At 44.9% G+C, this 13,424-nt stretch overlaps 1 protein-coding gene across 12 annotated transcripts in view; it reads right to left on the bottom strand.

Moving 5' to 3' along the window:
* Window positions 1-13,424, bottom strand: part of LOC121865405 (aryl hydrocarbon receptor nuclear translocator homolog) — a 180,664-nt gene that overhangs the window by 63,577 nt on the left and 103,663 nt on the right. For all 12 annotated transcript variants that reach the window (XM_042364770.1, XM_042364769.1, XM_042364771.1 and 9 more), the window contains one exon: window positions 8,676-8,762. In XM_042364770.1, coding sequence (XP_042220704.1) covers window positions 8,676-8,762 — 87 coding nt within the window. The remainder of the gene's footprint in view (window positions 1-8,675; window positions 8,763-13,424) is intronic.

The following is a 13,424-nucleotide window of genomic DNA, read 5'->3' as shown; positions in this document are numbered from 1 at the left end:
GGAAAGGTATTCGAGGTTATGGCCATGTTAGGGTGGGGACAGATGAGGATATATCGAACTTTATGCGGCACCTCAATGAATAATGAGAACTCGGGCTACAATAGGGTATAGCGTGAGGTGAGGTGTGGTAGCAGTGAGGTGGTGTTGACACGGGGCTATTATGGTGTGTACTGTACGTCGTGTCGGGGGTTACAACTAGTAGGGCTGGTGACACGGGGAGGGGAGTAGGTAGGTCGTGGGTCTGGAAAGGAATTGGGTGGGAGGGGGGGGGGGGGGGGCGAAATCGAGGTTGAGGAATTGAGCTAAGTTTAATTATAGTGATGATAGGGAGGGACTGAGAGGAGTGGGGTGAGGGATAATACTGGAAGGTTGAAATACATCTGGGGGAAGCTGGTATGGGGTTGAGTAGCTACACTGGGGTTAGAAGTAATGGTCGACAGCTAAAAAAATCATTGGGGTGTTACGCGGAGGAGCCACATACGGGGTTTAGTGAGTGAGGTTTAAGGTGATTTGGGGGACAAAATAATTAGCATAGGGTGACGTGTAAGGGTAGAAGGGAGAGTCAGCTCGAGCGGCGTAGAAGAGCTAGAGAGGGAGATTGAAGTAGCGTTGAGGAGGCAGGTATGGAGGGAGGGAGGGAGAGAAGAGAAAGAGGAGGAGGAAGAGAACTGGACCAGCACTGAGAAGACGTTGATTGAGTTACACCTGTGCTGGGAGTCAGGGAGAAGATGAGAGTAGGGACAAGGAGGGAGTGGGGGAGGAGGAGGACTGAACTGGAGGGAGTAATTAACCCCCCCCCCTACACAGCCATAAAATCCACCAATCAACAGCCGCTCTAACCCGAGTAATATCAAACCTGAGGGACAACATCAACAGGTAAACTCAGGTAACAAGCGGGAGGCAGGTGACAGACACAGCCTCAACAAACACACCTCTCCTATACCAGTGCATATAAAGGTTTAGTTCAAATCAAATTCAAACATATTTTTACTTAAGTTCCGCTTAATCATTTCAAATCCGATCTCAATCACATGAAAGTTTTATTAAGTGTGTGTGTGTGTGTGTGTGTGTGTGTGTGTGTGTGTGTGTGTGTTGGCTCTATATGAAGACATTTCTATTCTTCGTTAAACTAGGGAACATCCGGTGATGATAATGTGTAATGGTGGACTGCTGGTAATTAGGCAAACAAGTTGTGTACATGCTACTTAATGGTCGTGATTAGATAGTGATTAGAGGAAAAGATTGGTGTATGTTACTTGACAGTGGTGATTAAACTCGCGTCACACACAACACTGAAAAAAAACTGAACTCTGTAAATACAGGTGCACCAGAAATTGGCCATTTCTATACCACACTAAGAGTAGCTACAACAGCCACTACCATCCACAGTCAAGTTAAAAAAAAATACGACACGAAATTAAGAAATAAAAAGTTCGATATTTTTACTGTTTCAAGAACCAATGAGGCGGAGGTCATGATTTGAATGAATAATAACAAATAATGTATGTACAATAGCGGGGCGCCCCACTACTATACAGCCGTCAACGCAAGCCATGGGAGTTAAAAGAAGTCTCCTGACAAGAAAGTAATATATTAATTCTGGTCTACGTCTGTGACTGTACTGGAATATTTACATCTGTCAGTCACATGTGTGCAGGTATTATACGCCTCGGGTACTGCCAGGTGATGGAGGTGGGGCTATGGACACAATGAGGCTCTGCTTCCAACACAGTTAACATGCCGCTTCTGAAGAGGTGGAGGAAGGTGTGAAGGAGGAGGAGGAGCACACTTCAATTAGAGTTGTATGTCACTCAGGCGAGATTTAAACGTGTGAGGATGGTAGATAGCCAACATGATAACTGAAGAAATAATGAAAAATAATCAGTGGAGAGGGAGAAAATGTATCATTAAACGCTGGTGTGGGTGACAGAGGTAATATCCAGGAGGAAGCACAGAAAGAAAGGTAGGAGAGTGGGGAGGGCAGGGTGAAGAGAGGGCAGGGTGAAGGGAAGGCAGGGTGAAGGGAGGGCAGGGTGAAGGGAAGGCAGGGTGAAGGGAACATAGAAGGAGGGGTAGGGGGGACAAAGGAGGACATAATCCTTCTCCACAGTGTTTGGGGGACTGTATGGGTGGAGAGAGGGGGGGGGGACATGTAGCTTCTCAATTGTTATACAAAAGCCAAGTGACAACCTAGACTCGCCTTATACACGATGAATAAGGAAGTCAGAGCTAAACGACTTAACTATACAATAAGAAGAGAGTGAGACGCCGGCCGTGTGTATGGAGGGGGAGGTAAGGAGGAAGTCAGTGGCTATAGTCGTGAACGATGAAAATAGTTTTTTAAGAGTTCAATTTTGGTGTTTAATAATGATAAATAGGGAGTGTGCACTCCGCCACGCCTGAGAGCACTGCTGGGAGAGGATATGGCTACTGTAAATGGGAAAAAGACTGTCTGGATCGAGAAATAAATCAATGACGAACACAAAGGAAGGTCCCACAATTTCCTGGTTACATTGTCTAAAATATGAACAACGTGGTGACTCCAAGGGAAGGTTAATAGTTCCTGTATGATTACGTACACTGACACTGGCGGCTGATAGCGTGGGCGTTACTCGCAGGTGGTAGTGTGGGCGTGACTGGCGGCTGATAGTGCGGGCGTGACTAGCGGCTGATAATGTGGCCGTTACTAGCGGCTGGTAACGTGGGCGTGATTAGATATGTGGGTGTAACTGGGTGTAATGGAAGCCGGTAGTGTGTGTGTGTGTGTGTGTGTGTGTGTGTGTGTGTGTGTGTGTGTGTGTGTGTGTGTGTGTGTGTGTTAGTGGCACTGAATGGATCTAGGTTATTTGTGTCCTAGTGAACTTTGGATTCAACTCAGTGCCGCAGTTGAATAAAACGATGAGGAGTACACTAACAGTAGAAGTGCTTTCCAATCACACACACACACAGAGTAGTTGACTTCTAACTATCGACGTTAATGTTCAAAATATCAAATGAATCTTTTCTTGTATAATTATTTCTCTATCTGGAACTGACGGCCGACAGATTACTTCACGGTACTGATGGTGATAATGCATTACTGTACAGTATGTCTGAATGAGTCGCCTTGTACGTTCACTAGAGGGTCATCACGACGCTAGAGTAAACACAATCTTGACTGACCTCCCACCACATATCTCTCTGTTGACACCACCCCAGAGACCACTACCAGTGTCTGTTAAAGAGGCATAAAGCACCCAACAGGTAGTCTCCGTAAGATAGTATTAGGGGGGCGTGGCCAGGTGACCAAGGTGAGTGAGGTGAGTGTAGGGTGGTGGCGAGGAGGGGACTCATGAGGGTACACACAGTATAACCCTCACGTGTACACTAGTTGCCCTCATCACAAAGTGTCCCACGATGACAACAATTACAAACGCAAACAAACTCTACATTTCTACATAATCTTGCTTAAACAAACAAACAAACAAACAAACAAAAGGTTCGGGGATCTTAAAATACAGAAGAAATGTAAACAATAATACCCCCGTAAATCTATCGAATTAATCTTTTAATTGTCATTATGAATTTCACAGCAAAACATCTAAAATTTCCCACAATAAAGTGAAGTTGATGAAGAGAGAGAGAGAGAGAGAGAGAGAGAGAGATTGTACAAATTAACTCTCTCGAGGCTGAATATGCTAGTTAAGGACGAGTGAAGAGGGCGAAGTCTTGGAGCGGAAGCAGCAGCCCCGACGATAAAGAATGCGAGGGGAGAGTGGAAGAGGAGGAGGTGGACCAGGAGGAGGTGGAGAGGGAGGTGGGCCAGGAGGCAGGTAGGAGGTGGTTTGTGCTAGTGTTTACATAGCGCATAATACCCGTGAGTTGGCACACACCAAGGCGGGTTTAACGCCTCCTGCCTCCCAAAAGACGCTCGTGACGGCGGACTAAGGCAGCGCACGAACACGGCCAATTTGCCAGTGAGCGACGCCCTGGCCGATTGTTTCCAGTGGTCTCGCCATAGTTTAATTAGCCGCGCTGCCCCTGGAGCCTCCATCATCCAGTACGTGATGGTGGCCGCATTCTCTCTCGCCCACCGTGCCGGGGACCCTCGCTCGCTACACAAACTTCTTCTTCTTCCTCCTCCTCGCCTTCACCGTTCCGGCTGCGTCATCTTAATGAAGTCATTAACCCTCAGCACCAGTACCTCCCACCACTTTGGTCAACCAGATGCCTGGTTCCTTGTTGGCCTGGCTTCCTCCGTCACTACTTCCTACCCTCCAGACATCCGATCACTCACACTCAAGTTCCAGCAAACTTTACCATCGTGCATTGTACAAAAACTGAACGATGCAGGTGATGGTGGGGGAGAGGGTCATTCGGTGACACCTAGGGAGAGTATGGTCCCCCCCCCTCCCCCTCACTCAGTATCTAGGCATGAGAGTCCAAAGTGAAAACAGGAAAGGGAAGGGAGGTGAAGAAAGAGGGAGAGAGGGGGGACCGCTGAGTGAAATTTTCTGTAGGTGCAAGAGAGTGCAGCAGAAAGCTCTGTACAACACACAACACTCCTAATATATATGTTTATGGAGAGACCTGCTCTGGAATAGTGGCTGGCTCACCCAAACTGTTCTTTGCTACTCGTTAATATAATGTGCGGATAATATGCAGGTCCTCAAAAATAGCATGATTTTGACCTGAAAATAAAATCCAGCAGTAAAATGGGTCCAGCGCCGGCCAGTAGTTACTCTCCTACACACACACCCACACACCACTCCTTTGACTGAGTTGTCCCGTTCATTACCCCGAAGATGGAACGTAAATTCACCCTATATTATTCTAAATACATGATCTACTGTACACACACACACACACACACACACACCTCACCTTGCCACCGTCTTGGGATCCCTTCATCAACACATCTCTGTCACCACCTCACACTCAGCATCATGCCCAACATCTATTATGAAGAAGTCTTACCTGAATAAACTTACCTGCTCGTGCCACCACAATTTGATCACCACCAGAGTACTTGGCGTATCACGACTATATACAGTATACTTCCCTTACAACCAGAGGCGGTGCACCAGTCAACACAACACCTACATCCTAATTAATGACTCCTACAGGTGTACATACTACTACCACCACAAAAAAACTCAATTAGCCACAGCTTAAACTACCATCACACACACACACTTGATAAAAAACAAACATATTCTTGTGTTACTGCTGTGGCATAAATCTACAATAACTACACTCATAATAGGCATAAATACACATTTTGTTTTCAGTTAACATGAAGTTTTAAAACGAGTTATAACAAGAACCTTCCTTATAACACGAGGAGCTTCGTCTGTCTCCTGCTGCCACCACGACGTAATCTGATTGGCTGATATCTGAAGGCTACCCCCACAACAACCAATCATAAACCGAGTAATACAGTGAACCTGATGAAACCTTCCTAAAACACAGAAGACTGAATGGTCAGGGACATCATCTTCCCAATTAAAAACACTCGTTACAACTTCAAGTGGTTTTTATTATTCACACAGATCAACTTTTTAGTGGAGAGAAAACAAAAGAAATAAAAAAACCGCCAATTATCTCGTCTGATTATCTGTCACCAGCCCCGATAATTACGCTCGCGATAGTCATCACCTGTCATACCCCGCCACCCACCTACCTGTCCTCAGTGTACGATTATACAGGTATACAACACCCCCTGGCTACCCTTTACCTGTACACCCCCCTGGTCACCCCTTATATGTACACCCTTCCCCCTGACTACCACTACACGTTCCTCCCTCACCCCCTCCACACGTCCCTCCTTCACCCTCACCCCCCTCCCTAACTTACACCGCAGGAAATTACAACCACTCACAATAGTCGACACACCTTCCAACTACGAGTTAATATTCCTTCCATTTAAAAGATACAAGTAATAATATTCAAGCGCAGTCAATTCATCTTATCGCATTGAATTAAGAAGCAACATCTGTTTAGTCTGCACGTCATCCCATTTAACGCCAGGCAGGAGTGATCCAGAGCACTCGGGTCTTCCTGCTGTAATATTTGACGTTTTGGGGGGAGAAGTTAAGTCATTATTGGATATTGTACTGACGCGTGTATGACCACCACCACCACCTAACACCCTCTTGCAGTTATTACCACTACTGACTTAACCGCTCTACCTCCGTTAACACCACTCCCCTGTGTTACCTCGGTGCTTAGGTCTGGATGAGATGGTGTAGTGTAGACCCGCCATTAACCACGCTCGCTCCTGGTAATGTAATCCACTACCTGGTGAGTAATGATGTTACCTGCGTCCTACCCAGGTGAGAGGTGCACCACTAGTCATAATGTACCTCAGTGACAGTCAGGTGTTAAGTCCTCTTACAAGTTGTCACACACACACACACACACACACACACACACACACACACACACACACTATCCCAAATGCTGTAGACAGCTGCATGATTGCCGACTTTTGGTGTCAATTCCCTGTCAATTTTTGGCAGGCATTCGGCCAACTGTGCGCCGAATACCACCATCACCAATCACCTCCCTGTCAACCGTAAACACAAGCTCTCTCCCTCTGCTGCGCTAATTTACTCCCTCTGGTCACCCGCACAGCTTCCTCGCTTCCAAATTACACGCTGTCTACCGCTAACATGTCCACTGATTCTATCATAATCACCCAACCACCTACTTAATCCTTCCCCCTACGGCCAATTGTGAAGTAAAATACGTCCCACGTCGATTGGAATTGTATCCGTGACTGACAAGAGACATGTTCCCGGGCAGAGAGACCCAGGGGACCAGTAGACAATATTGAAGACAACGCGGGTAATGAAGGGTGGTTGTTGCCGAGGCTGGACAGCGAGTTGGCCTGAGAACGACAACGAGAACGGCGATGGTGCTGGGGTGGGTGGAAGAGGATAGGAGGGGGGGGGAGGGAGATGGGTGAAGAGGTAAAGAAAAAAGAGGAGGAGTAGGAAGAAGAAAAGTTGTAGGAAGAGGACGAGGGTTGTGGGGAGTGTTTAAGTTTATGGAGGGAGACATGTGTCGCCAAGGTTAAGACGCAGGAGGTTATGGCTGAGATGGGATGGGTGTAATAGGTATCTGGGTGTGTTGAGTGTGGTGGGTTCTGAGGGAGGGGGAGGGAAGATTTAGAATTAAGGTGGTGGATGAGCCAGGGATGCTGTAGTGTAGTTTACAAGATAACCACCAGATCTTCATTATACAACAACATACACATCATCCCCCCCACAGCACAGCAGCTCAGCGCCAAGTATAAATTTAGTTCACCCTCGTCTCAGTCCCGGTACAATATCTCTGCGCCTCGCTACTACGTTACTCTCACACGTCCTGTCCTCAACACTTCCGAAGTCGTCGACCAGCTCGTACAATGTTAACATGAACCCATAATGATGTTAAAATTAGCTGTTAACCACCCCCCCCCCCTCCACACGACGACGACTCCTGCTGTTGACCCGCCACCACCAGGAACACTCCACGACACACGAGGAAGATGGTCTAGTTCTCCGTCGTGCGGGTCTCTCATCTTCCACACTTTGTACAAGAAACAAATATCAAGACTTACCAGTAAATTCCCTGGACTCCCCTCCACTAAAGGGGTTATTTTTCTGGTTTTCCCCTAGTGTGAGGGACTCCGCCCCCCCCCTCCCCTCATTTGAAGGACTTGATTCCCTCCCTAATTTTCCTCTGACCATTCCCCCTGACTCCCGAAGTGACAGCCTGGCCCGCCACTCCTGACGAAGCGTAGCAGCAGCCACGATACTCACGCCACGTCCTGCACCACAACACTCAACCACACACACCCAAAATAAAACACACTGGCCAGAAAATAAATCACCTAACATACGGATAAATTAAATGTTCCGTGGATAAAAACAAAGAATATTAACCTGAAAGCAGAAACCAGACAAGCGAAAAAATATATATATTTTTTTAAAAATCAGGAAAAACAGATTTTAATTATTAGTAATCATATCAAATAAGAACAGGCGCATGCTACTGAAAAATTAATTCAAAATGAAAGAGGGAAAAGGCTGTAAACCAGAGCTGTGTGTGTGTGTGTGTGTGTGTGTGTGTGTCTGTCCGGGTGTGTGTGTGTGGGTGCAGTAGTGTGTCTCCCTGGTGTCCTCAGAGACAGTGTTGTTGACGTGCAGCCGCGGGGTGCATCAGCTGGTAGGTAGCAGCTAAAGTACAGGTGTAAACAAAATAAAACACGGAGGAATGTTAACTGTCCCCGAGTGTAGCGTAGATGACACCACCTGGGGAGGGTGTAGCTAGCTCAAGACACACACACACACACACACTTGAGGGTAACAGGTTATTTACACAATTAATATATAAGGCACACATCCCAAGCCCAGCTGTCCTTTAAGACCAAGCTAGAGGGTCATGCTGCGTGTTCCACTTGTGAGTGCGTGAGTGTTGAGCGAAGGCTGCTACGAGTGTGAGTGTGTGTGGGTGGTGGGTGGCCAGTGTTGGTGCGTGTGGTGGTGGAGGGTAAGGTGAGGGGTGGTGGTGGGGATAAAGGGGGGGGGTGGATGGAGTGCTTTAAGAGGTAACTTAGCCACACATTAAACTATTCCGGTGAGAGAGCTTTGCTACAGTAGCCATCATCTGTTGTGATTCATAATGAGAGAACGGTAGACTCCTCTTACCTGGCAAATCGCTCCTTGTCCTGCATGTTGTCATCAGCCGACTCCATTCGGCCATACTTGGACCCTGAGCTCTCCTCCTCATCTGACCTGTAACACGAGAAAACCTGCTTTATATCCTGCTACACATTTGTCACATCCTGCCCTATGTAGTTAATGGCACACAGGATCCTCATGATCAATGGGAACACCTGCTGCTGAACACCTGTAACACATGTCCCCGTTAAGTCACACCAGTCTACTACGACACCTGTACACGCACACAATGGTCGCCAAGACAATGTAGCGTGGCAAGCCATCGAGTCACATCTCATAATAAATTTAGTATATGTCAAGTATAAGAAGACTTACAACAAATGTCCTTAGTCACACATATATATATAAACCTGATTTTGTTTTTTATAATGCTCAACAACAAGATCTGGAGAAACAGGAATCAGTATAATGTTACTTGTGAGCCTTTACACTTCACAGGGGAAGAAGACCCTCCTCCTGTCCTCCTTGGAAACGACCCTACGAGAGCGTCAATCACATACCAACAACTTGTAATTCTAAATTGTGGTGGCCCTGAGTACATTACATCACCACCATACACTTAAATATTACAATTCCAAATATGACTGGTGCCTACAGGCTTAGGGGAAAATAACCCAAATCTTCACTACCTACGGCTTGTCAACACCTTCATAGTCCACATCAAGGGCGCGTAGTTCCCAATCTGTTCACACATTAATACAACTCACAGACCAACACAGTGTACACGAGGCGGAGAAATACGCAGTAATAACCGAGCAAGCAAGGTATACACGTGAGACATGACTGAGTGACGATAAATGTGGTGTTTGTGGTGTGGTGTGAGGTGTGAGTTTCACATAGCTGCCGCTCACACTCCTCGCCCACCAACACTCTACCACAAATCACAGGAAAATGCACTTCAAGATATTTTACTGCTATTTCCTTGAAACATAAGCACACAACAGCAATACTTGCCATCACTCTTCGTTCTTGACTGACACACACACACAGAGGCAACTTGTATTCGAGAACGTACACATCTCCGCCTGACACACACGAGTCACTTTACACTAACATAACAAGAACTTAAAAACAAACAAGTTTCAGATTTCACTTACGTAAAAAAAATGTGACGGGAGATAAACACCAGGACACACAACACGTGATCTGATGAACAACTACTAGTGGTGCGAGTCTATGTGAACCAGGCCAACAAGTGAGGCTGTACTAGGGGTCAGGTGAGGAAGGTGTAGACGGACTCAAGTACCTCGCCACTCACGATCGAGGTTAATAACGTGATGGTTAGGGGAACTCTGATCATTTAAGCTTATAATTACTAAACGTTTCAGATACATTTGTTCCTTTTCTCTCCCTTGGCCAGCTGTCCCGTGCCTATCATCAAAGCATTCAACCACCATACCCAGCACTGACAGTACCTGCATTATAAACTGACGATGATTAAAGAACTGCCTTACCAAGACTCATCAGAACATCCTGTGATAATTCTACTTGTTTACGTCAGCAAGTTAGAGAGATATATCGAGGGTAAATCAACTGTCAACTTGACCCTGGCGGTACATGATGGAGGACGTCGACACTGGATCACACCGCAGACAGATGCCACACTTCAGTCTCTTACCGTGTCATTTTGGCTGGCATCTTCAGTCATGATATGGCGTCTACTTGCCGAGGCGCGTCAACATCACCACAACACGTATCACTATGGCGCCTCACAGCCACACACACACTAGTCTCCCCCTCACTAGTATTCATCATCAGTGTCAAAAGCTGCATTCAGTTCCGAGGTTCTTGGTCAGTGGTTCACTAGCCAGTCGCTTAACCCGGACAGCACAGTGTCATGCCAGGACTCAACACACAAAATGCCGCATCTGTGAACTGCACGCACACTCGTCACCCTCCCAAGAAAGGCCAAAACTGACCACCACACACGCACACACGACCGTGTCCGCCTACCTGTGGGGGAGACACCCAGGTAAATACTAAACAACTCACCTGAAAGACATGATCTGATAGTTATGGGAAGGGGAATGGTACGACGGCCGCCTAGACTTCTCTCTCCTACCTGGATCTTAAGGCAGGACCTACCACAGGCCTAACACCTACCCGTCCTACAGCTGGTGAGGAATGTACCTTAAGAAGCAAAGGTAAGCTGACGACACGTTTGGTGGGTTATCTGCGGGGAAGGAGGGGCCGTGTGCGTATGAGGTGTGGAGGGTATGTGTGAGGTCAAGGGCTTTGTACTTATGAAGTCAGGAGGGTTGTGTACTTATGAGGTTAGAGAAGCTGCCTAGCATATGTGTATGTGTGGGCGTGTATGTGTGCCGAGGGTGTCACTCTCACCTGTACAAAACGCACACCTTAAGGTTAGATCTTAAGCGAGCGTAAATTAAAAAAGCGTTAACAGTATATTTTAGATCAATATTACCTTTCATTCCACGAGTAAATCTGAGACGCCATAAAATTTCGCTCACCACACACAAACACCACCAACCATAAACAATAAATATTTTTCGTGAATTAAATAGTATCCCCTGACGACAACTACACTGTCAACCAACTCTCGGTATCCGTAAATTACTATCAACCAACTTGTATGTTTCTGAAGTATGGGAATTAACAATGTAAGTGAACGACAGGTGGCATCTACACACCTGGTTATAAGACACACTTTAACACCTACGACCAGATCATTACACTCTTATAACTTACATCTAAGAGGAAAATTAAGTTTATTGAATATTTGTGAATCTTTAGCCCAGGTTTTGTGGGTCCAGAGAGAGAGAGAAAGGTGAGGCGTAGGAGAGGACCTCAGGGTATAATTATAATGTATCTGAAAACATACACACTGACGCCGTTTTTCATCACTGTCAACAATAACATTTACTGATCTAAAAGAGCAGTAGTTTAACTTTGCATCATAGCTCGTCAACATATCACGGATCGTTATTTTTTACATCCTTGACTTAGGTTTTTACCGATGTTATCCAACCGTGTGTAGCGACCAGTGACATTTTTACGTTCTGCCTTAAGTCTTACACCTGTCCAACATTAAGACATGATTAAAAACAATATCCGAACACTCTAAAAGAATACTCTCCACAACGTAATGACATGATTAAAAATATCCGAACACTTTCCACTATGTAGTAGATTAAAAACAATATAAGACATAAGACATAGTACAGTTTTCTTAAGCCATCGTCATCCTGGTGTGTGAGGTGTGTAGCGGGAGGGGGGGGGGAGGTATAGTTAAACAGTTGTAGTGTAATTACGTGTTTATGTAGTCAGATGTTCGTTTGTCTTCCAAGAGTTGAAAGTAACGTCACTGTCTATTTTTCCGTGTTAGTATCTTCCACAACTCCTTCATGTATCCTGATGAAGCGCGCGCACACACACACACACACACACACACACACACACACACACACACACACACACACACACACGTAACAATCACTCAGTATATAAGTTCGTGAAAATAAAATTGGGTTACCATCACAACACTGTACATCAAATTAAATAATAATAAAATAAAGTGTTCGTGTCTTGACAGTTTAATTCACACAGAACATAGAAATTCGTTAATAGATCAATAAATTCATAGGAAACAGTTAAACTTTTATATTGTAACCAAAGACAAAAAGATTAAAAAAAACAGTTTATTCTACATACTGACAAGAATTTATCTAATGCTAAATCTAATCTTACTATTTTCCACATTATAATTTATTAGATGCATATTTATTCCTAATATTAATAAACAAATTAAAACATCTCCTAAAGTCCGCTACCTGTACCTGTGTGTCCCCACCACTCAAAACACGAGCGATACATGTAAATAATATATAATAATATATCCTAGTCTAATACATCGTTATCATTTTCCTGTGCACCACATCCCAAAGGCCTCTTAACCTCCTCCTGGCATCTGCTGTAAGTCTCAAAGCTGCTGACCCCTACAACAATACCGATATCAATCTCTTACCCAAACTAAGATTATCAATTCCTGTACTGTATTTTTTCAGTTTATTTGTGTATTGATTTCTCTCTCAACTATCACTTCAACTCTTAAGTTACTTTCCTATATACATAAATGGTCATCATCTCCCCCCCCCCAGGCCCTTGTTGTCAGCTAAAACTTGAATTTCAGAATTTACTTTCAATTCTGGAAGCCACAATTACTTCCGTCTTTACAGCGTTAACTCATACCAAGCAATCTTCTCCTTTTTCCACTAGTTTGCCGACCAGTTTTTGTGACGCCTCCTTACTATCGGTAATAAGAGCAGCAGCAGCATCTACCTTCCCACTATAATTGTTCTTACTTTATCATTAAATTTTGTTCCTTCATAACTAACATCTTCACACATAAAATATTCTAAAACATCACACAGCATTAAACAAGTACCCAGGCTTGTCACAAACGCCCTCTATTGCCTTAAGTAACTCGTAAATTCGTTAACACTACAGCTTCCAGATGCCTTTCGAGATATTTAAGAATTTGAACATCTCTGGTTGGTTTTTTTTCCAAGACTTTTGTGGTTTTACTTTGTTTTACCCTATCAAATACTACTACTACAACGTTAATAATAATACCCGGTAATAATAATAATAATAATAATAATAATAATAATAATAAACAAAAACAATAATAAAAATATCATCATCAATTACAATACACCTTTCCTCGTTAGTGACCTCTCAGGTAGCTAGTGACAG

Source organism: Homarus americanus, unplaced genomic scaffold (genome assembly GCF_018991925.1).
Source record: "Homarus americanus isolate GMGI-L3 unplaced genomic scaffold, GMGI_Hamer_2.0 scaffold25483, whole genome shotgun sequence".
Taxonomy (NCBI): domain Eukaryota; kingdom Metazoa; phylum Arthropoda; class Malacostraca; order Decapoda; family Nephropidae; genus Homarus; species Homarus americanus.
This window is presented reverse-complemented; position numbering and strand designations above follow the sequence as displayed.